At 40.2% G+C, this 22,847-nt stretch overlaps 1 protein-coding gene across 2 annotated transcripts in view; it reads right to left on the minus strand.

Moving 5' to 3' along the window:
• Nucleotides 1-580: 580 nt before the first annotated feature.
• The window catches only part of FGFRL1 (fibroblast growth factor receptor like 1), a 179,074-nt gene continuing 156,807 nt past the window's right edge, over nt 581-22,847 (minus strand). For both annotated transcript variants that reach the window (XM_088139448.1, XM_088139449.1), the window contains exons 4-7: nt 20,710-20,790; nt 10,644-10,928; nt 8,187-8,540; nt 581-5,877 (exon numbers count right to left, since the gene is read on the minus strand). In XM_088139448.1, the coding sequence (XP_087995574.1) occupies nt 5,471-5,877; nt 8,187-8,540; nt 10,644-10,928; nt 20,710-20,790 (1,127 nt within the window). In that variant the 3' untranslated portion in view covers nt 581-5,470. The remainder of the gene's footprint in view (nt 5,878-8,186; nt 8,541-10,643; nt 10,929-20,709; nt 20,791-22,847) is intronic.

Raw genomic sequence — 22,847 nt, forward strand, 5'->3', positions numbered from 1 at the left:
CAGGGCAAACCATGTCCAAGTTTTTGCCAGTACCACAAGCTGGATTAAAAATTCTTCATACAAGAAGTAGCATCAGTATTTGGTTTAAGAAAGTGAGAAAGGAATAAAGTAATTGTTTTTAGAGTGGAAGCCCCTTCCTTCACACTTCCCACTCCACATTTAAAAAAAGGGTCTGAGCATCCATTACCAGCCAAAGTTACACCCACATCCCATTTGTGTGATTTTCTAAAATGAAACAAAATTATTCTGCCCCAGAAGACTTTCTTTTCCTCCACCTGGTTGATCCTAAAGCTGTGAATTCTCCACTTCATTTAACCACAGAACAGATTACTTGTGTGATAACATAAAACAGTGGTAGGGGATCCATCGCATAGTTACAGCTGCCATTTTGACTTTTTTAAACAATCCTGCCCCCCAGAAGTCCCTGATTCTATCACTATTTTTAAATGGTGCCATTATAACATTTCTTAATGGTTTAAACTGCATACATAAATCAACACCATGTCTTTTATACATATCTTTCCATTCCTTCTGGTTTTCTATTATGACTTTAATAAATTGTATTAACTGCACAATTCAGTTATTTCATATCTTCTTTTAATTTTCAACTTTTCAATAAAGCTTTCACCTTCAGAATGCTGAGAAATACAAGATTGTCAAAACAAACTTAAGAGACACCTCTAACATAGACACCAAGTTCATTTTTACAATCCAGATCTTATTGACAGGGAATTTATGATTGAACTTTGATCTGAGGGTTTCCCTAATGCCACTTCTGTGGCTCCAGCCCCAAAGTAACTCAAGTTCTTATCTCCATTACAGATGCCAGCAGCTTTTAGCAGTTTCCTGGGTCTGTAAAACAGTTGTGTGTTGTTAAATGATGGCACACCTGTTGTCTTGCTTTGTCACTTTGGGTGAATGGCAGACTATGCCAATTAGGTTATGCCAAGAAAGGAAGGGCGAGATTCTTGCCCAACTGTACACAGGTTCTCAGCATCTCTGGAGCCAAACATCTCAAAAGTGAAAAGGCCAACAATTTCAAGGAACACAATCTATGTGCAGGGAAGAGCAGTTCTAATCATGCATTTCAGCTTAATTCAACGAAATGCCTTCCCTGGTAGCTGAGAGCTAGGAATGGAGCACTTAACATGTACAAACCAAATTACAAATTCACTTGCTTTTTTTTTTTTTTTGCTCAGAACGGGGCTATTTCTAAGTAACAGTGCAGGCTACCAAGCTCCATGTGAACTGGCAGGATAAAATTCTCTCTCAGAGCTGGTTTAGGAATATTTGCTGCCCCAGTTGGCCAAATTATAAGCGCTGCAAAACATGTGTCTTTGGTGCCTGCTGAGATCTTGACCTGATTCTTAGGTGACCACCTTCAAAGCAGAGTATCTCCTCTTATGCAAAGCTTGATGGAATTAGGATTAATGTGGAATTTAAAACAGAACAGCCACTTCAGTGTGTACTGGAACTCTTCCCCATGATGCTTATTAGAGATGCTCATTTAGAATAAGAGAAAATACATTCACAGCAGATCTGTCTCAGAGGTGCGAGTGAAAACTGACCATGGGCCCATCAATATATTTACAGGCAGTGTTCCTACAACACGCTTAACCTGGTTGGCTACTAAATTCAACCATTTTCTCAATTTGCACAATAGATTGAACCATACACTAAAAATAAGCTGGGTTAGTCACCAAACAAATATTTAACCAAGGGCAACAATAACCTAGCCTATATTTCTTACATCAATGGAGGGCAATCATATCCAAGCTGCAAAAATCTAAATGAGCACAAGATGGCAGGAAAGAGGTAAGGCTTTTATGTGCATGCCTCCTGCCACCTAGTGGCCCGTTTGATCTTTGCAGCCCAGAAATTAAGCTATGACACCCCAAGAATAAGATTCTCAGAGGGGTTTCTTAATCCAGATTTGTAGAAAAAAAGGATCAGGTTATAGAAACATTAACTGGATTGTTTTCACTTTCAGAAGCTATTTTATCTCCCAGGCTCTTAAGGTGGGAATTCTTCCAGCCTCTCAGCCATGGCTTCTGGGTGAACTGGCAAACAGGTTATTCTTTTGGCTAGATAAGAGAGGATCGTCCATTCCTCCCAGAATGGGAATCTCTCAGGTTCTAAATACCAATAAAATAAATATGGTACATCTATTCAAGTGCACCTCCCAGATCTTTAACCAGGTTACACATGTTGGGGGAATACAGCCAGTGAGTTCTTAGAATGGTTTCACCTCTTCTTTTCTTTGGCTACTGCCAAAATCCTGCCAAGTTCTCCAGCAGGCTTTCCTCAGTGGCAAAAACATGCAAATAAATCTCTGTGTACAAATCAAAACTATCCAATCTGGATAATCAAGAGCACCTAATGGACTGATTAAATATTAAATCAGTGCAGACTTCTCAGGTGTAATTTTGCACTGGTGACCCTTCAGGTAAGCAGGCAATTTGTAGGCTTCTGAGTAGATAGGCAATCAACAGAGGTAGCAACCCAACAGCCACTTGGAGGTCCAAATGGATTTTATTAGACCTTCTCCCTTTCAAACTAGAAGGGTTGATTTTTATTCAACGTGCTTTGGTCGGTGCTATTAGACTGAAGTTCCAATTTAGACCATCCTTAGAGCTAAGAAAAGTGGAAAAACTTCTATAAATTACTGCCTGGAAAAAGTTCAGCAGTAATTCAGAGGAGACTGATTATTCAAGCCACCATTGTTAACTCAGGTGATCACTTTGAAAGGCATGAAGACTTGATAAGGCAGTGTGTGAATAAAATTTATTTATTCAATCAATCACACCTTCATCAAGGTTTTGTATACGTTAACAAAAATTGCATAATTACTTTAATTCATTTTAGTGGATTGCTCTGGACACCTACAATTTAATGCTCATTTATTTTTGTATCTCTGACCTCGCTATTAACATCTGGATGCACCTCTGTTCTTCCATGTGTTTTGGTGCTTTCTAAACCTACAAACTGATTCACAAAGCAAGAGAAGCTGTGCTTTATCCATTAACTTTAAATTTCACTGGGAGTCAACCCTAACAGCATTTCAAAGAGTTTCAGGATGTGTGTATGCAAAATATGATGACACATTTCGATCATAACACTTAATCCACTGCCCTATTCCTCTGTTGTCAGGAGGTGAATGGTCAGGGTGACTTGACCATTTATTCATTGGCAAACCAATGAGTAAAGCTCTCCAGGAGTGGGTCTGCAAAGGACTTTGGGAAATTCACTTAGAAGCAAACTCCAAACTGAAATCCCATCTGGAGGAAATCGTATTTCCCCAGCAATAAAATACTACTGAAAAAATGGAGAAAGGCAACGTAACTTTGAAAAAATGAGAATTGGATGGCTCTTTTGTCTCCCTATATAGAAGTGAGGAGGTCTTCTAGGAATCCTGTAGCACAGCAGCATTCAGTTTAATGGAAGATGCATTCTTTATGTGTCACCATAAAGTTTAACTTTCCCAAACAGAGTAGTAATGGACTGTGGAGAAAGGACAGGCAGTCCTCGACTTATTACATTACCTCTGCAATTCTCACTCATGTCTGGTTCCACCATATGCAACCATATGGCTATTTTATTTAAAGGCCCCTCTTGTTTCAGTTGACAGGGCTTGCTTGCTCATCACACTAGAAAATAAGCAATGGCTTCTTTGAACAAAACAACAACCAATCAACAACCCCACCAAGGTTTGCTGGACAAACTTTCCTTTGGACCACCGGAGGATAGCCTAGAAAATGATGACTAATAGTCTAAAGGTGCCCATTTCTAATTCTGATGATCTCAGAATGATAAACTGTGCACTGTGACGTCATGATGTCAGTTTCCCCTTTTTGTACTTGTAACTCAAGAATGCACGCAAATATATAAGGGGCAGAGTTTGCATCGAAATGTCACAGGATGGTTCATCAGCCTAAGATGTCAATATCACAGACCCCGTTATAATTATGACTTCAAATCTGGGACATTCAAGATGCTAAATAAAGTCCTATGAGAAATTACTTTCCTCATACTTTAGAGCCTGCTATTGACAGCAACCTGGGGAAAAAATCATGGTCAAAGATATGGATAGAAATGCTTACTTTTGAAGAAAATATACATTTTACAAAATAAATTAAATATACATGACTTTTGCTTAAACTCTATATAGAATTTTTTAAAGTTTAGGTTCTTTTTTTACTGAATTTATCTTTACAGGTAGTCCCCAGTTTAAGAATGAGTTCCGTTCCCAAAGTCTGTCCTTAAGTCAAATTTGTATGTAAGCCGAAACAGTATTTTGTATACTATTGTATAAGTAGTATTGTGTAATGAACTCAAAGCATTGTGTATTCAACTCGAATCATTGTGTATTTAACTTGAATTTTGCTACAGTAGGCTCCATTCTTAACTATGGGTCATCCCTAAACCGGGCGTTCTTAACCTGGGGACTGTCTGTACTCCATTTTAATAGAGTCAAATTTTGCCCATTTCTCCCCCTAGAATTGAAATGAAATATGCATGAATTAGCAAGGTGGATTCCCTCTCCTATCCCTCTCTGGACCTGCAAGTGCATATTAAGGAAATTTATTATTCCCTGGTGACAGATGATATTCTTTCACTTTTAAACACTTTATTTGTGCTCTCATGAAGAGGTTTTCTGCTATAATCCATGAAAATCTGATGATGAGATTTACACCTCAGATAAGGAGAGAATACTAGGCAGGGGTGTCATGTGGGGGGGGAGGGTAAAAAAATCAAGATGGTAGCCTTAAGCAGGCAATCAGAGCCTCATCCTTTTAAAGGCTACCATCTTGGCTACTATCTTGACTTTTGTGACCCCCCTCCCCCGCAGACATCCCTGACAGAGATTCTAAAAAAATCAGCAGTTCCAATTCTTATAATCATTATTATAATTAAATATAAATATAAACTTGAGCTGTACATTGTTCGTTTTGGGGGCAGCTGGGGGAAAGGGAAGCTATAGTTCCAAGGTTTGCAGGAAGGCCTCTAGCGAAAGAGAGATCAGCTTGATGAGCTTGGTTATTGCTAACTATAAGGCAGGATTTCTCTGCTTCACAACTTGAAACGCACCCACACACGCACGCACCCCACACACCCATCCATCCATCTTCTTTGTAAGGCCACTCAAATGCTCCCCTCTTCCGTTGGCACTTTGGCATGGTGCTGCTTCCCTCAGAAGGAGACGGGGCTGGGGTGAACCCTCTTGGCCTTGCATGTTAGCAAGGATCAGAAGCAGCTTTCCTCTTGGTGTCACAACCAGATGAGTGAGCTTCTAAAGAAGCAACCTTGCCAATTGGGAATTCCTTCATTACTCCTGGTCACAGTAACAACACACCCTGACAAACGACTGGTTTGTTTCTTTGGGCTGGGTTATTTCCCGCACACCCTGGCAGTCTAAGCTGATGCAAAGATATCTGGACGCAGTATCACAACGTTCTAAAAGGGCGACCTTTTAACATGGGTAGTGAATGTGCTGGTGCTGGTGTACTTTGCCTTCCACATGTGAATGGGTGTGAGTGTGGATGTCTGTATAAATCTTTGGGTACATTTTGGAAGCCGTGTTTGGAGCCAGGACTGGCCCTTGGGTCAGCAAGTGCTGCTGCTGGGCTACATATTCCTCATAGTTGATGGAGGACAAACAGTCTTTATCGGAGACCTGGGCTGTGCAGACCCGGTCCCGAGGCTGGGTCCTGTGTCCTGGAGTTGCAGCTGGAGGCGAACATGGCTTCTTCTTGGTTTGGCAGAGCCAGAGGATGATTGTCCCAAAGATGAAGACAGCTCCAGCTGGGATCCCAATGATTACAGGCCATGGTAGACTGCTGGCAGAAGGGGCCATTGGTTGGCTGGGGGGCTTGGGATCTGCATGAGATAAAGAACAAAAAAAGAGGAGAGGAATTAGAACCAGGCCAGGAAATTTCAGAACAGCAAGCTGGGTTTGGCATCCACTCCCCTGAATTATGCCTTATTTGGCATCTTTCTTTCAGCCATTTCAAATCATGGAATGGAACTGAAGAATCTGGAAGAACGACCAAGAAGCCAGAGAGCTGAACTAGCATTATGTGACCTCATTATGCAGGACAGCAGCTCAGCTTAGATGTATCACCAGGTTTTTGTCATGGCCACGTTGTGCAGGCAAGACCGCCAAAGATTCTGGAGAGGTTGTGGAGACACCAGGATGTTCACACATGAAGAGCTTTTTCAGGTATTCTGAACTCCAGAGAAATTGTCTGGGTTCAGAGAGTTTTGTTTCAAAGTCAGAACAAAACATGCTCCCTCTTACATGCAAACAGGGATCCTAAAACTACAACAGTGAGAAGGGAGGTGCCCTTAACTCTTTCTTTGCCTTACACTTCTCTTCAGTAAATACACCTAAGGCTATTCTAAATGTTCTGCTTGTCACATCAATGCCTTTGGAATCCTGTGGAGGAGAAACATCTGGTTGAATTATTTAGAGCAAGGAAGTGGTAAGGAAAAGAGAGTTAAGTATCCTGCTCTTCTTCAATCCAAACAATCTACTTTCAGATCTTCTTTTCACCAAAAGATGTGATAGTTCAAGGTCAGTGACAGGTGCTTGCATGTAATGTGTAGTTCATCCCTAGAGCCTTTGCCTCCAGGGAGAGCATATGCAGAATCCAACGTTACCAGGTTTGTATTTACAGTCCACCTTCCCTTCAACTCTCAGAGCCCAGAGATACAGAGATGTTATATTATGTCATGCCCCCATGTATGGGGTTTTACATGAACTTCTTGGAGGGGAGGGAAATTTCTCTATATTTATACTGTGTCCTCAGAGGTGGGTAGCCAGATGTTATTCTATGAGGTTCAAACCCATTGCCAAGAATTGATCCAAGGATCTGGATAGTTCCTAAAGCTGATCCACCATATATAGTCAACTTAAAGTGTGAAAGTTCATGAGTTCCAATTTCTGGTAGGGGTTCGAACCCCACAGAATAACACCTGGCCACCCATCTCTGAGGAGTCCCAGTAAGGATGAAACTGGTCACGTGGTGCCTCCTGGTGGCCACTGTAATTGAGAATCCATTGCTAAAACCTTCCAAATGACCTCTTTTGGTCTGGGTAGAAGGCTAAACAGTTTTGTGGATAACGAAGTTAATTTCCAGTCCCAAACATTGCTTTTTCTGTGTTTTGAATAAAAGCAATGCTTTTGTTTTCATATACAAAGCTCACAGGACAAATCTAGGGTTAGATCTGTTGGGCTAAAATCAGCCATTTTTATAGGAATGCCTTTTAGTTCTGAAATTTAGGAGGGCTGCTTTGTCATCACAGATCCCTGTTACGGGGAACAAAATTGAAATGAGGGATAAAAAAAGCCAAATAAAAGACATAAGAGAATTTATAAGAAAATAAGCAAGGCCTTGACGTCTCTCACGTAGTCTTCTATAGAATTAATGCCATTTCTGTGTTTTGTGTTTTAAGGCAATATGCTATTCCATTCCATTCCATTCCATTCCATTCCATTCCATTCCATTCCATTCCATTCCATTCCATGTATTTTTACTGTAATCTACTGAAGGGTTAAACACTAAGGATGTCAAAGAAATCCAAACAGATATTAATTTCTGGGGCTAATAAGGGGGATTGAAGCCCAAGGGCAATTAAAGTACGAAGTCTGCAAATTTCAGCTTGGCATAAGTTTTAAAATGTGTATATTTCAAATGTGAAAAAGCATACATTTCGGACAGCTATTTAAGCACATATTTTTAAAAGTTGCATGCAAAACTGTTAATGGTTGGGCATGCCAACCATAATAATTCTTTTTTTAAGATGCACCACAAGTAGATGATGACATGGACCAGAGTTAGCTTGATCTGCTCATCTCAAATGTTGATGAGTTTCTAATTCCTGTTCTACAGGAGATGAGTAAGTAACTTCCATTTCCCAGTGGGGTTTTTTGTTTGTTTTTTATTATTTTTTCTTTTTTGTAAGAAGCATCTTTCAGAATAATTGTGGTAGCTGAAAATAAGGTTCATTTAGTTGTTCTCAATGTTAGCCAATCTTAGTTTGAGTGAAGTTGATTGGACATGGGTGATATAGGCTCAGAGCTCAAAGTTCAGTTACAAAGTTTAAGAAAACAAAATTAATACAAATAAATACACCGAGGAAAGACTGAATGGTTAGTAGTTAGTAGGTTGAAATGAACATCTCACCTGGCAACACGGTGAGAAATGCACTTCGGAAGCTATATCCCATAGTGTTTGCACCTAGGCAGATGTACATGCCAGCATCTTCTTCCTTAGCTCGTGTGATCATAAGTTTGTTCAGATAGGAGCCATCAGGACGAGACCAAACGTCCCCGGTGGGCAGTACCACAAACTTCTGCCCGCCAACATCAATGGTGGAATTGTATCTGTTCTCTGTGCCATATTCCACTCTCTTCAGCCACTGGATCACAGGTTTCACATCACTCCTCACCTTACACTGGAATGAGGTTGTTCCTCCATAGTCTACAGTTGTGTTCACAGGGTGTGTTCCGGTAAGAATTGGCTTGGATCGTGTTCTCTCTAGAAATAAGTACAGGCAATCAGTTTCTCTTTCTTATGAGTTCCCTAAACCTTCCATGTGATGGAGCATTTAGTCCTTCTCTCAATGCCAAAGAAATCAAATGCAACCAGAAATTAAGTTTCAAAAGAATCCACAAGGTTTGTTAATCTTCTGTAAGAACTGTAATCAATCCATCAATTAATTACTTGAATTAATTCAATCATTTCTAAATTAAAAGCTAGTATCACTCAATCGCTTTTTAACACATTGCAACTGTTAACCTGAATGTGCGTAAGCATCCTGTCTTCCCTTCCCGTGCCCCATCCGTTTAGTGACTCTGTGCATTTGTGGTTCACAACAGCTTATGTCTCTTAATAAAAATGCATTCATCTAAAAGGTCCCACTGACTCCTAGTTTGCAGATCCAAGTTGGATTTACATTTTGCTGGCAAAAGTGGTTCCATTGTCTATATATCCGGTAGGACAATTCCCTCCATGGATCATAGTTCTTTTAAAGGAAAGCCAGAAAAGATGTACCAATTTAATAATGATTGCAGAGCCATTCTAGTGAAGAACACAGATCATAAGATGTGAGCCTGCCAACTGCACCAAAATGATCATGGAAATTGTGAGGATTAAAGCTGGAAAGGCAGTTAATCCTCACAATTTTGACAGGCAGATGAGCAGACAAGAGCCCAAGAGCTCAGACAGAATAGCCAGAACGTTTGAGGATAAATCTCTTACGTGTCCCTCAGGAAGCTGTTTGTAATAACCCTTCAAATCTTTTTAATAGCCAAAATCTGGCAATTTATGCCCGTCCCACAAAGGTTAACAAAAAGATGCTGTCCTTCTTTATCTTGAGGAGAACCAAGATAAATGGGAAGAGCAGAACTGTGACAAACACTGCCTGGTTTTGATGAAGGGGAAATGCTACATCGTACATGAAGCTGAGACTTGATTCATCTCCCTGTTTCTGCTCCTGGTTTTAATGTAAACACATGTTTTTACTGCTCCACACAGCTGCATCTTTATCAGTCCCAGATGTCCAACAGGCTTGTATCATCTACTCACAACAGGATTCCTCCACATGTGCTTTTCATTCACATTTTTATGTAACTGAAAAAATTATCATCGACGGGCTGATCATTTCAAGCGCTCTAATTGGATATTGGCTTGTGAATAGAAAGTTCCCGCCCCCAGCCTAGCCAGTGCGATAGTGGGACCCCAGCACATCCCTCTGTTGTCGACTTAGACTGGATGGGTAATTTCGGGGGTGGGGGGGGGCAAGGTAGCAGTTACTTAAGCATGGATCCAGAGCATCTGCAAGGGGATAAAAAATGCTGAAATGGCAGCCCTGTTTCTTTGTTATGAGTACTGTGCATGCAACTTATGATGCCTGTAAAGAAAGAGGGTGGTGCTTCTTCACATGGACCCAGTTGCTATTTAGACTTTTTTTGACCCTCTCCCCACACACAACCCCTGCGCAGGACTGAGCAGTCATAATAGGTCCTGCTCTCCTGCTGCAGAGACACAGCTGAGACTGACCACGCAACTGTGAACACTGTTGAGGTTCCAAGTAATTCCAACTTCCTGTTGTTTCTTGGCTGGATCATTCAGATCTTTCACATTTTTTTCTTCTGTTGAGTGGCAGCCAATTGAGAGCCTTCTGATAAATGTTTTAAATGGTCCTATTTCATTCCAACTTCAAAATGAAAACATTCTTCCCATTTTGTACATGTTGCAATATAATAATAATAATTTATTAAACATGTATGCTGCCTGACTCTATCTTATCAATTGTTGATCCTCTTTCCATAGGCACACCTGATCCAAAAGCAAAGCTCTGATATGGATTATACTGTAATTCTGGCCCAACAGGCAGTTGTTTCTACAAAGCTTGCCCGCCTTTTCATATCTTGTAGTATCCACTATGCTATTTACATCTCAGAATTGGACAGAGTTTAAAATTATTTCAAATCATTTCTGATCCCTCAACATGTTTCCTCAGAAGCAGATGTTCCCCTCCCCTGCAGATAAAATGGGCTGAGTCTTGGTGCCAGACAAATGTGTCCAGGACCAGAGATTTTGTCAGCCTTTCATGCTCAGTTGTGGTTCAATACTTACGGATCACTTCAACTTTGTAGGTGGCGTTGATTTCTCCCATTCTGTTGAAAACACGACAGGTGTATTTCCCACTGTCCTCGGGCTTCAGGTTCTTCAAATTCAGTGTCCATCTCTTCCTTTTGTTCTCGCCAATCTCCCGTGATGTGAGAGGCTTGTTGTCTTTTAGCCAGCTGATGTCTGGCCGTGGGTTCCCACTGGCCACGCATTTCAGGCGGATTGAACTCCCCACAGGACGGGCTATCACACGTTGTCTCATCTTAGCAGGCTGCGTAAATCTTGGTCGAGCTATAAAGGTAAGCAAGGCACCCGGAAAAGAATCACTAAGAAACATGCCGTAAGCAGAAAATCTAACAGCAAAGAATAATATGAGCGATATGCCTATAACGTGGGATAGTGTTTTAGAATACAAAGCCAACATCTTTCTATTATAGCTAAATATACATCACAAACATAATACACACACACACACAAACACCTTTCTTATAATGGTTTGATAGAAACAAGAGAAGTTTACACCAAACACTGCCTTGTTCCTTCTGCTATGTTGTTGTTTACTGTGTGGATTTCCTCCTTATTACAAATTTCCTTCAAAAAATTATGGCCAAACTTCACCCAATTCCTTTCAGAAAAGGGGGAGAGCTTTTGCTTAAATGTAGTTGCACCTTTTGAATAAATTACTGTTTAATATTCATACTGAAATAAATTATCTTTATACGAAGAACAAAAGTTCAGTAATATTTATTGGGCTTAACTTGATGAAAACTTCATGCAGGCCCAGCTTTATTAAAATAGATGAAATAAAGTTTTAACATGCTGCTTAACAGTTCTGTCTTCAGTAATTCTGCTTTAAGGAAATAAAATAAAGATGTCCATTGGCAGCATTTCTTTTCCTGCTGACTTTAAAACCAGCATCAATCGGCTATAATGTTGAAACATTAAAGAAATGTGATTTTAAAACCAAACAAAACACAAGGCTTACACAAATATTTGTAAATACAGTGGTTCTTGGTTGATATCTATATTTCTAGATTCTACAAAGAAAATGGAGATAAATAATTTGCTTCATTAAACCTATAAATGAGCATAGATCACATTAAAGGTAAATTGGGGGTATTAAATATATGGGTTAAAAATGTTAAAATGGTATCTACAGATTTGAGATTATGGTTGATTTATCTAAAAATTGTATTTAGGTGTATATTGGACTCCCCAAAGAAATAATGTATTTGAAAGGATGGAGAGCAGATTTTTTTTATGCTGGAGGTATAAAAAAATGTGAGGGCTCACTGACCTCAATATAGTCATGTGATCATTTAGTATCCTTTTGGGATGGTGCATTAATGTATATAAGCAGATTTATGGGAAAATCTCTAAATGTTAAAGATGTTAATCTAATGTTGAATTATATACCAAAGCTCTGGAATTTGACTGTTTATCAGGAATTGTGGTTTTATCAAGCATGGAGGGGGAGTGGCTAAAAGAATTGTATTAAGAAATTAGAAAAGTGATATTATTCCAGATGTCAAGGAATGGTGTTGGAAATATGTCACCTATCTCTTTTGGAAAAGGCAATATTTTGTATTAATCAAAGGATGCAACAATATGTGTTACTATGGCAGAGATTCTGTGATATCTTACAATAATACCTCCATATCATGATTGTGAATTCATTGGGAATCCAGTGACTGTAGATAAGCATAAAATATTAGATTTTTTCCCCTTTTCCTTCTTAATTGGGATTTTTAGTTTGTACTTCTAATTTTTTTTTAAAAAATTCTCTTTTTCTTTAAGACTAAAGATTGTTTTGTTAAAAAAATAAAGATAAATAAATAAAAGGATATTAAATATATGGGTACACATGACGACAAAAAATATTCACTCATTGGAAATATTCTCAAAAGGTATTAAGCGATTTAGAGTGTAATTGTATGCATTTGGAAACAGGTTCCCCTGAGATCTGTGGCATCTGCGGGAAACTGCAGTGACACCAAGATGGTGGGTCATAGTGACATCATCAGGTAAAAGCCATGATTATGTACCTGCATCTCAATGTCTGATGCAAGTAGGCAAGTTGTGGCATTTGTGTGATATCATTGTCCATTGCTCCAGACCCCCATGAGTGAGTTCCATGAGGTCTGCCATATTTAAATGCATTTAACCTCAGTGAGCATTCCTGAACACAACAGGCCCTTTTTCTGAGTAGACAGACATAGAGGGATCCTTTATCAGTGTCACTGTTCAAGAAGACTAAGTCCTAGGCAATTAGCTTAGGCCTCAGTGAATCAGGTGCAACCTGATTCAAATCATTGCTTTGATTTGATCTGATTCATAAATTAATTTGATACAGACATTAGAACTGAATTGGAAAAAGCAACTTCTGGGCCATCAACCTGTAGACATCCAATCCAACAATACAGATCGACTCTCCAATTCAGTTCAGGTCAATGTGTTTCACAGATCCAATCAAATGAAAAAAAAATATGCCAAATTCCAAAACCTCTGTATGTATCTTTCCTGTAATTTGGCAGGTTTCTTACCAAGTGACAGCTCTATGAGATCTACAGTAGAAGCAATAAGCAGGATTAGGGAACATTTTTTAAAATAGCTTCAGAAGAATCCAGTCTCTTAAACATGAAATTTGGCAAGCTTGATCCTTGCAAAAGGTACCTACATCTATTTCTGTCCAAAGTTGGTGGGGAAGCAAATGGTATTCATAGGTTTTCTTTCTCAAGAGTGTCAAATCTAAACTCTTTTTATTCTGGAGGCAAAGAATAACTTCTATTCAATCCCAAGTGGCAGGTGGCAGCAGAGAGCAGAGGACAGAAGATTAGCCCATGTTGGTCCAATGTTCTACCACTTTCAACTCCTCAGCATCTGTTAGCTGGAGTGCCTGTTTCACTCATTTAACAGTAAGGCCATCTGTGTCTCCAGTCTTCCAAGCAACCTTTCCGATCTTGTTCTGTCAGGCTTTTAGTCTGGTCAAAGGGTTAAGATGGCTTGGATTATCTTGAAGAAAGCAAGGGAAATACATCTTTATTGGATTTGTTAAACCTATCATCATCTTTCAGCATGGCGGGCCATGTTATCTCACTGTGGTACTTGTACTAAGTGGCACCACAGATTGTGATGATGGAGGATTATCTCAGATTGTGATGTTGGAACTGATCTGCAGGATGCCATTAAGAGAGATGGTTTGATATTCTGGAGTTAAGGTGTCAACCATATGGCGATGGCTCTTTTCGTCAGGTCCAAGAGCAGCAGCTTCATCTCAGCGCCACTGTCTGACAGCTGTGATGAGCCAGATAAGAGCAATTCGTCTGGATGAAAAAAGATGGAATTAACGGATGGGCCTAAGATTTGGAGAAGAAAAGGAAATGCAGAACTATCTCTAGATCTCATCCTGGATCTCAGAAGAAATGGTAGACAAAAATCAGCACTAGTCAAGGAGTTCCAACTGAAGCAACTATTAAATTTGCTTTTGAAACCTGTACTGTGTAACTATTTTAATCTCAAAAAGTTACATATTTATTATGGTATTTGCTTTGATAGTCTAACAGCCTTTTTAACACCTGCACAAGTTGCTATAAAGGTAGGAGGTGGAGCTATAAGTAGACAGGTCAGAAGGAAATTAACATGTAAAATGAATGCAATTTGCATTTGTCACTACTGCTTACAATTACAATGGGGCAGATATGTCTGCCAATTTAGAACAATGCTTTATGTATCCAATGATAATAATTAAGTAACTGAAATAGTTACAAATGAAACTTAGTTTTGAATATAACTTAACCAAGCAAATTAAATTTTAGGGGGTTATTTTCCCTTGCATGGATATATCTTCAAGCTATAGCCTGCATGGGTTATAGAGAAGCAGGGAACTTTCATCACATTTTAAACTCTTTCGTCTTCCATATTACATCTATACACTTAAGCAATCCTATATGTATTGTTATAAAACCTAATCTTCAATTCAAGCTTGAAGACCTAAATTTATCTATCTGCTAATATTCCCCTAGTTAACTACACTGTGCTGGAATAGATTGAAGGCAAAAGAAGAGGACGGCAGAGGATGAGATGGTTAGATAGCATCACTGAAGCAATGAGCATGAAACTGAGCAAACTCAGGGAGGCAGTGAAGGACAGGAAGGCCTGGCGCGAAATGGTTCATGGGGTCACGAAGAGTCAGACACAACTTAATGACTGAACAACAACTACACTGTGCAATTTGCTCACCTGGACAATACTTATACTGATGTCAGTTAATTACTCATACACATCTACACATGTCGGACAACACATCTGACTGAGGACAACTGTAAAACTCCTGAAAAGGTGCCTCAGAAGCCTTCTTCCTCTTAAGCCCTCCTTAAGAAAACAATCCAAGATAATGCATGGCTTGAAGTCTCGATTTATGACCTTGAGTAACTGAGATGCATTGATGCATTTCCATATTATCTATCTCCCAAGCAGTGTTTTTGAGCAAAACGGGCTGAAATGCGTGGAATAAATAGATTAATAAATCATTTTGGAATTAATGCAATGATTGATGGTGCAAAGGGTTCAGAGGGCTGCTGAGTTTTTCCTAGATAGAGTGGCTTGGCAAATATAGTCTGCAACTGGTGATTGCATTTGGCTCCTTTGCAGGCAGTGGGTTGGCAGGCTTGGTCTGTTCCCTTCCAGATTCTCCTCCTTATCTTGGCCCTCCAACAACAGGGTAAGACTGATCCTCCTTCCCTAGAAACAATGTGGAAGTGGGAAAGGCTGCATGTAAGGCTACTGTGTGAGTCGGTTTTAAAGCGGAGACTTTTGCTCTTAGCTCACCCCCATTCCCCTCCTGGTCAGCTCATCCATCTCTTCTCACACATTGACCTCATATTTCAGATGCATTCAAGGGGGAATCCAACTCAACATCTCCCTCTGCTCGAGCGTGCACCCAGAAACACTTTGAGTCCGAGCAAGAACAAATACCCCATCTCAACATTCTGGGTCTCAGCTACATCAGGAGATTTTATTTCAGTCTCTTCTTATGCTTTGCACAGAAATGCTTTGCTCTTTGCTCCGAGGCTTTCATGTGTAACCTAATGAACAACTTAGCGGACAGCTGGAGTGACAAGTGTGACATCCTAGCTCTTTCTATAGGGATTGGGGTGTAGGTCTTCCCCTGATGATCTTGAAAGGGGAGGTAGGAGAAACTCTCCTATCCAAGACAGTTTGTTATAACCCTGCAGCGTCCATCCATTTACTAGTTCATGTAACCTCTGAATGCCACCACCCATGTTTGCAGCACACGCATTTACAAAAGTAAAAATCCAGTCTATGTTAAATAAGTTACCAATTAAAATTGTCATCTTATTAGAAGATTGCAATTTAAGATTGCTGAATTACAAAGGATATAACCGTAGGGAAACAGTCAGGAGGAGCGTCTAGAGCAGTGTTTCTCAAACTTGGCAACTTTAAGATGTGTGGACTTCAACTCCCAGAATTCCCCAGCCAGCATGCTGGCTGGGGAATTCTGGGAGTTGAAGGCCACACATCTTAAAGTTGCCAAGTTTGAGAAACACTGTTCTTAAGCATCTCTGTGTGCACTGCTACTGTTCAGAAGCACCTCTTCTAAAGTGGCAAAATGCCCATAATGCTTTTCACCTCCATTCCATGCCTTTCATTCTTGTCTTATCACCTTAGGCTCCTATTTGCAGGCAGCCCCCATTTTTGAAGCTCTTACTTCTTTACTGATGACCTCAAAACATTGCAGAAAATAATGTGGGGAACAGAACTAGCAATCAGATTCTGTGAGCAGCCTCTCTTGTTTTACACTCACCATTGATCTTGTTTGATTTCCTGTGAAAGGATCTGATATCCCATTTCACACCCAAAGTTGAACAAAAGGAGCTTGGTGCCAAAGGAAATTTCTGAAGTAGACAGTCTGCTTGCCCAACTATTAAGATTTACCCATGTGTCTGTTACACTGTTTAGCATGACGATTAATCAAATGCATTTATTTGTGTTGTATTTATTTATTTACTCATATAAAAAGGCATGTATTCCCATTCTTAAAATAGACACATATTAAATTCAGCATCTTACTGAAATTAAGGTAACCAAATCCCAGGACAGATAAACTCATGAATCATATTCTTCAGATGTAATTACTGGCCAGGAAACAAGTTAGCTAGCCCAAAGCCAGCAACTGCAACATCTTCAGCAAAGTCACCATGACTTCATTGGGCAAGGTAGTCCAAAATATTGGTGCAGCCACTGAGAAAGCCCTATCTTACTAACCTGACTGTGCCTTCATCATAATTGGCCAGTCTGCATCCTACACAAGAATTTGTAATGTTACTTTCCTTCTATATAAAATATCTGTAATTTTTACATACTCTTTACTCCAGAATCATAACCCACATAATCATAATCCATTCAGAAATGAATGTATAGGAAGAAATAGGTTTAGCACAAGAACATTAAGAACCCCTTAATTTTCTGCTCCCAGTATGTCATCCATCTTCCTCATTACTGATGTGTCGTCTTGGCAGCTGGTAGCCTGTAGTCAACCTTGCTGCTAATGAAATGCCAAGCAGGGTCAAATCTTGATAATACTTGGACAAGAGATCAACAGATCTCAAGATGATAAACTACAGGTAGTCCTCACTTAACTACCACAACAGGGACCGGAAAATTGGTTCTTAAGTGGGGTGGTCATTAAGTGAGTCACCATGTGACTGGACCCAATTTTACGACCATTTTTACAACGGTCATTAGTGAAGCCAGCGTCCCCAATGGACACTTTTTGCCAGAATTTGCTTAACGACCACATGATTCTCTTAACAGCCACATGATTTGCTTAATGACATCATAAAAAGGGTTGCAAATCATGATCATGATTGCAGGGGGTGGTGGGATGGTTTGCGACAGTTGTAAGTATGAGTTCAGGTCATAAAGCACTTTTTTCAAGGCCATCGTAACTTCGAACCATCATTAAATAGTCATTAAGTGAGAACTACCTGTAGACTAGAAACTGGAAAAGGCATCTTGGAAGAAGGCAATGGCAAAACATCTCTGTACTGTTGCCAAGAAAATTACATGTCCATGTCTACAAAATCACAAGAAAATGAAGTCAACTCAAAGGAGAATTTACTACTACAGCTGAATGTAGTGATCTTCAGCAAAAGTGGTCTACATAACAGATGGAGTGTTGGATTTGAACTGGGAAAACCTGATTTGAAAAATCTCATTGAAATTTTGAAAGCCTGTGAGATAGATATATACCTTCCCCAAAACTCCCAGTGCTATCCTACTGTATCAGGCTCCTGTGAGACTAAATTAAGTTAATCATCCATCTATGTTTTTCCCACACAGACCTTTTGGTAGGCTGGAACACAAACAAACAAACAAACAAACAAACTCCTACTTCTGAATGGATATAAGGGTCTCAGGTTTCCTTTTGCTCCATAAGAATAGAACACACTCTTCTTGCCCCTGTGAGAACAACCTTAGTTCAACAGTGCCCTCTGAACTCCCCCTGCCTTCATTTCTGTCTCAAGCATTTAGTTTAGTCATTGTCTCTCTCACTGACACATAAGAATCAGGAGGTAAGGTTATACCTCTGAAGCTGCCTTCTTTCCTTTCTCTCTCTCTTTGAAATAGGTTAAGTGATTACCATCCCCTTGAAAGCTGGTCTCCATTCTTTGGTGTGATACACTGAAACCAGATCTCCACTTAAACAGTTGTGAAATGTCTCTCTCTCTCAGAAAAAAAGGAGGTAAGAAATGAGGAGAAAGAAAGCACAGGAGGGGGAGGCAGGGAGGGAAGGAAAGAAGAAAAAGAAAGAAAGAAAGAAAGAGAGAGAGAGAGAGAGAGAGAGAGAGAGCGAGCACGCACAAGCATTTGTAAGGGAGAGGGTCTCTTTTTAGCACATGCCTGTTCCCCCATTTATGCCTTCTATTAAAGCTTTGCCAGATCATCTGAAAATCAGGAGGGACTCTGGTAAAACTAGGAGGGCACCTCTGTGGTTTTTTGCTCAGGAGTTCCGTTGCGTGTCCTCAGGAGCTTGCTTTGTAAATATAGACAGCTTATTTAAGCAGCGTCAACAGTGCCTCACACCAAGGCCCATAAGAAGAGGTGGAGCTTTGGCCATGCGCTCACAGCTGTTTTAAAAAAACCTGCTTAGGCTTCTGCAAGCAAAGGGGGAGAGGGGCAGTTGCTGTCCCACAAAATTTGAGAAGCCCTAGCGATACGCAGATTAGAATTTAACTATTAAGAGTAAGTGGCCATGTTTGTTTCTTGCCCAACCCCAGCTGCAATGGAATCATTCATTTCCTTCAGGGGGAATGGCTCACACGACCTCAGTTATTATTTTGGGGTGCCACGACACTACAACATTTGAGAATTCCCACATTATGAAAGTGTTTTAGAGGAAGGCCTCTTTCCATTATTTTTTTCCTCTAAATACTTTTGGGACATCAGAAAAACTCAGGGTTGCCCTGAATCTGGCGCTCCTTCGTTCTTCTGGCTAAATGCCCCATTTTGGTGTTGACAAGCATGGGAAGATTTGGTTTAAATACAGATGGAAGGAGACTGGGGTGACGTTCCACTTGAACGCTGGCCATTTTACTTCTGCACTTGAAATATTTTATAAGGAAAATATCATTTTAAGCAGGGAATGTGGACGCAATGATGGGCATGCCTGCCAGTTACCCCAGACAGTCTCAGAAGCAGAGAGAGAACAGGGACTTTTTAAAATCTCTTCCACTCTGGATTACTTAGTTGCATTCTTCTTTTTGCAGGTCCCATAAGAAATGGACAAAGTTTCCTTGCACTGGATTCCAACACAATCCTGTTGTCTAAAGTTATAAAGTGAAGACTTAGACTGAGATCCCCCAGATATGCAGGAAGAAAACACTATGGACAGTGAATATCTGAAGGAATCAGGACCCCCTTCTGAATTTGTAGGGACCATCACTGGCAGGAGATACATAAATCAACCACCCACCCTAGCCTGGTGGGACCCATAATCTCTGATTAGTGAGCCAATTCATAGATGACTGACTTAATTAGTTAACAAGAATAAAAGACGTATTGTAGTCCGCCAAAGTGCTTAAGAAGCTACAAGAGACATGATGTAACAGCTCAGTTCATTTTAGAAGGTTAACCTCATAAGAAGCCAAGAAGGCTAGGCTATAAAAAGGATGCAGCACATTAACAAAGCATGCCACTTGGATTTGATAATGAGCCATTAATTTCCCACATGAAGGGAGCTGTTCAGACTAAAGAAAGGTAACATACTGAAAAGAAAAGGTAGTACTTACACATTTTTACTTCTTTGAACAACAAAATAATTTTGATGGTTATCTACAGTATTACTGGTACACCCAGAAAACAATCCACAAAATTCTCAGTTCCATGAAATCCATGTTTTAACTTAAACTGCTGTTCTAAAGGTTTGCTGAAAAGCACACAAGGTATGTGCAAAAGAAACTTGAGGAAGTTCACTCTGCAGTATGGCTTCTCAGTCATGAGCAGCAGAGACAGACTGGGAGGGAGTTTGGTCAATCTTCCTGCTTAAGTGAACGACCTGGATTTCTTTGCACATATCTGGTCACTGCCCTGCACTGCCAGGGGTTGTTCAGTTCAAGCTTGTTGAGCAGGCATTCTCACACATACAGGAACAGAGGCAGGCTGGCGTTAAAATGCCACAAAAATACAGTCACTCTGACACAGAAAGATGAAGGTATCCCAAGAATGCCAGTCTTCTGCATCGAGAATGTGAAATACGTCAATACAGAGGCTGCAAAAAATATACGGCATACTTAGCATGTGGTCTCTCTCACACCAACGGGCAGAGCAACTACCTAAGGATGCAAGAAATTCACCTCGCTTTCCTCCTCCTTTGGGAAAGCACCCCAGAAGGAAGGACGTTGGAAGCCATCTCCAAGGAGGTGACAGGCAGGCAGAACTCAGCCCATGGGCTGGTGGGTCCTCATCTTGGCCCAGTTGAAACCCCAGTTAATTATGCTCTTTCGTTTTTAACAGTGGCAGAGCTGGTAAGAGGTGATACATCCATGCTTACCCCACAGCTTCCCAGAATGATCTTCTGATTCAGTGTTAGGATTTTCAGGTCCCAAACTCTCCCTTCCTGAACTGGCATCATCTGAAAAAGACGGAAGGAAGGAAGGAAGGAAGGAAGGAAGGAAGGAAGGAAGGAAGGAAGGAAGGAAGGAAGGAAGGAGGGAGGGAGGGAGGGAGGGAGGGAGGGAGAAGCCAAGGGAAAGGAGGGAGGGAAGAAAGGAATATATATTAGTTTTTGAGACTTTGTAAAGTAGTGTTTGGGGCCAGTAATAAGAACATATTTTATTCCATTCCAACAGAGTTAATATGTTCCTTGCCTGTGCAGTTTATTTCCTGTTTTTTTTTTCAGCTGGCCTCTAACATGATGGGAGATTAATTAATGCTTCCATTAATAGCAAACTGAAGCCCTTTTGTTTATGTTTATGGCTTCGTGTTCCCAGGGAGAAGATGGAACTGTTTTACGCTCCTTGCAAATGATGGCATAAATCAAAATTACAGCAGAAAAGGTAATAGAAACTTCTGGGAATCAGTCATACTTCGTCACTTAAAAAAAATCGAGGAATTGAAAAAGTTGTTTATTTTGAAATAAATATTGCCACTTTACAGATGTTTGCTTATTTAGGTCAAGGATCGGTCAAAATGGAACCATTGCAGCAGAGTAACAAGGGGAAAGAAGCATTAGTAATGAAGTTACTTAAGGAATGGGGAGCAAGTACAACACCAGGGTGGAACAGCAGCTATAAGGTTCAACTACAAGGAGAGGCCAAAATTCAGATAATCTCAAGCCCACCCTTGCTTCATCTATTTCACAGAGTTTCAGAGACCTACTTGCCAGAATAAAACAGAGAACTGATTCTACTGTCTTGAGCTCCCTAAAGGAAACGACAAGAGACCCATACATTAAGTTTTGCTTTCCTTATTCCCTACCTCTTTTCCTTGTGGTTCCAAATTAACCACGACATTTCTAAATTATAATATTCTGAAATGGACCTCTGAAAAATGTAGTACCAAAAAGGATCACTGTATTCCTTGTCTTGAGTGTTAGACGAAGAGAAGAGGAGTTTCCATCCGACTTGGCACAGACCTAGTATTTCTCCCTATAACTCCAGAAGTGTGGTTTTCTGGCTGCACTGATGTTCTCTGTTAAAATTTGATTTCTGGAAGTAACTGAACAGATCTTCCAAGCATGCAAGCAGATGGTTTTCCTTCTTCTTTTGAAATACTCTTCGATTGTATAAGAGCTTTGTCTCATTGTCCTGACTGGGGGCCATTCCCCCTGAAATCCCTCTTATGGGATACAAAGTAAAGCTGATGTTAAGTTTAATCGACTTATCTAGCTATCCACCCATCCATCCACCCACCCACCCACCAGTCAATACTGATCATAACTCTAGGGCTACTGAGAGAGACACATGTAAGATCTGGATTTCTGTCTTAAATGTATTTTTGTGGACTCAGCTGGTTACTAGTCCAACAGCAAAAAGCCACATATTTCACATGTTTGTAAAAAGTGCATACAAGTGTCTGTGCACAAGTTCCTCCTGCTTCTGGGAACTTTAACTATATGAATTCTCGATTGCACTGATAATTTCCTCTTAGCCAGCATTACACCTGTAAGACCCCTTTTACAGACATTTCCTTGAGTTTCCAAACCTTGGTTTGGGATCTGTTCTCGTATGGATTCTATATGAGAAAATAAAAGGCTGAGAAATGGCAGAAATTTGCATACAATAAATGAATATTAAAGCCATATTCCCTATCATGGAAACAGCTATTTATAATCTGTAGCCAATCATTCTGACCTCTAGTGATTGAAATGCAGGACATAGTCTTATCTAAGCGTTAGTGTTCAAAACTACAACATAAGACAAACCGAGACGTTGATGGATGCAGGAGAAAGCCATGTTGCAGAAAGAGCACGGCGCTTGAAATCTGGCTTCTAATCTCCAGTTGGACACAAAGCCTATGTGATGATCTTTGGTCCATCTTACCTCTTAGCTTGTGCTACCTTACAGGATGCGTGTGAGGATAAAAGAAAAGGATTGTGTTCTTCTGGAAGCAGCTTGAAGCAGAAAGTTTCAAAAGCAGCAATTACTATCAATGTGGGTCCTATAATAAACATACAATGACATGTTCCTC

This window comes from Python bivittatus, unplaced genomic scaffold (genome assembly GCF_059951505.1).
Source record: "Python bivittatus isolate LINGU-HERP-01145 unplaced genomic scaffold, Pbiv_v1 ctg000210_np1212, whole genome shotgun sequence".
In the NCBI taxonomy this organism is placed as follows: Eukaryota; Metazoa; Chordata; class Lepidosauria; order Squamata; family Pythonidae; genus Python; species Python bivittatus.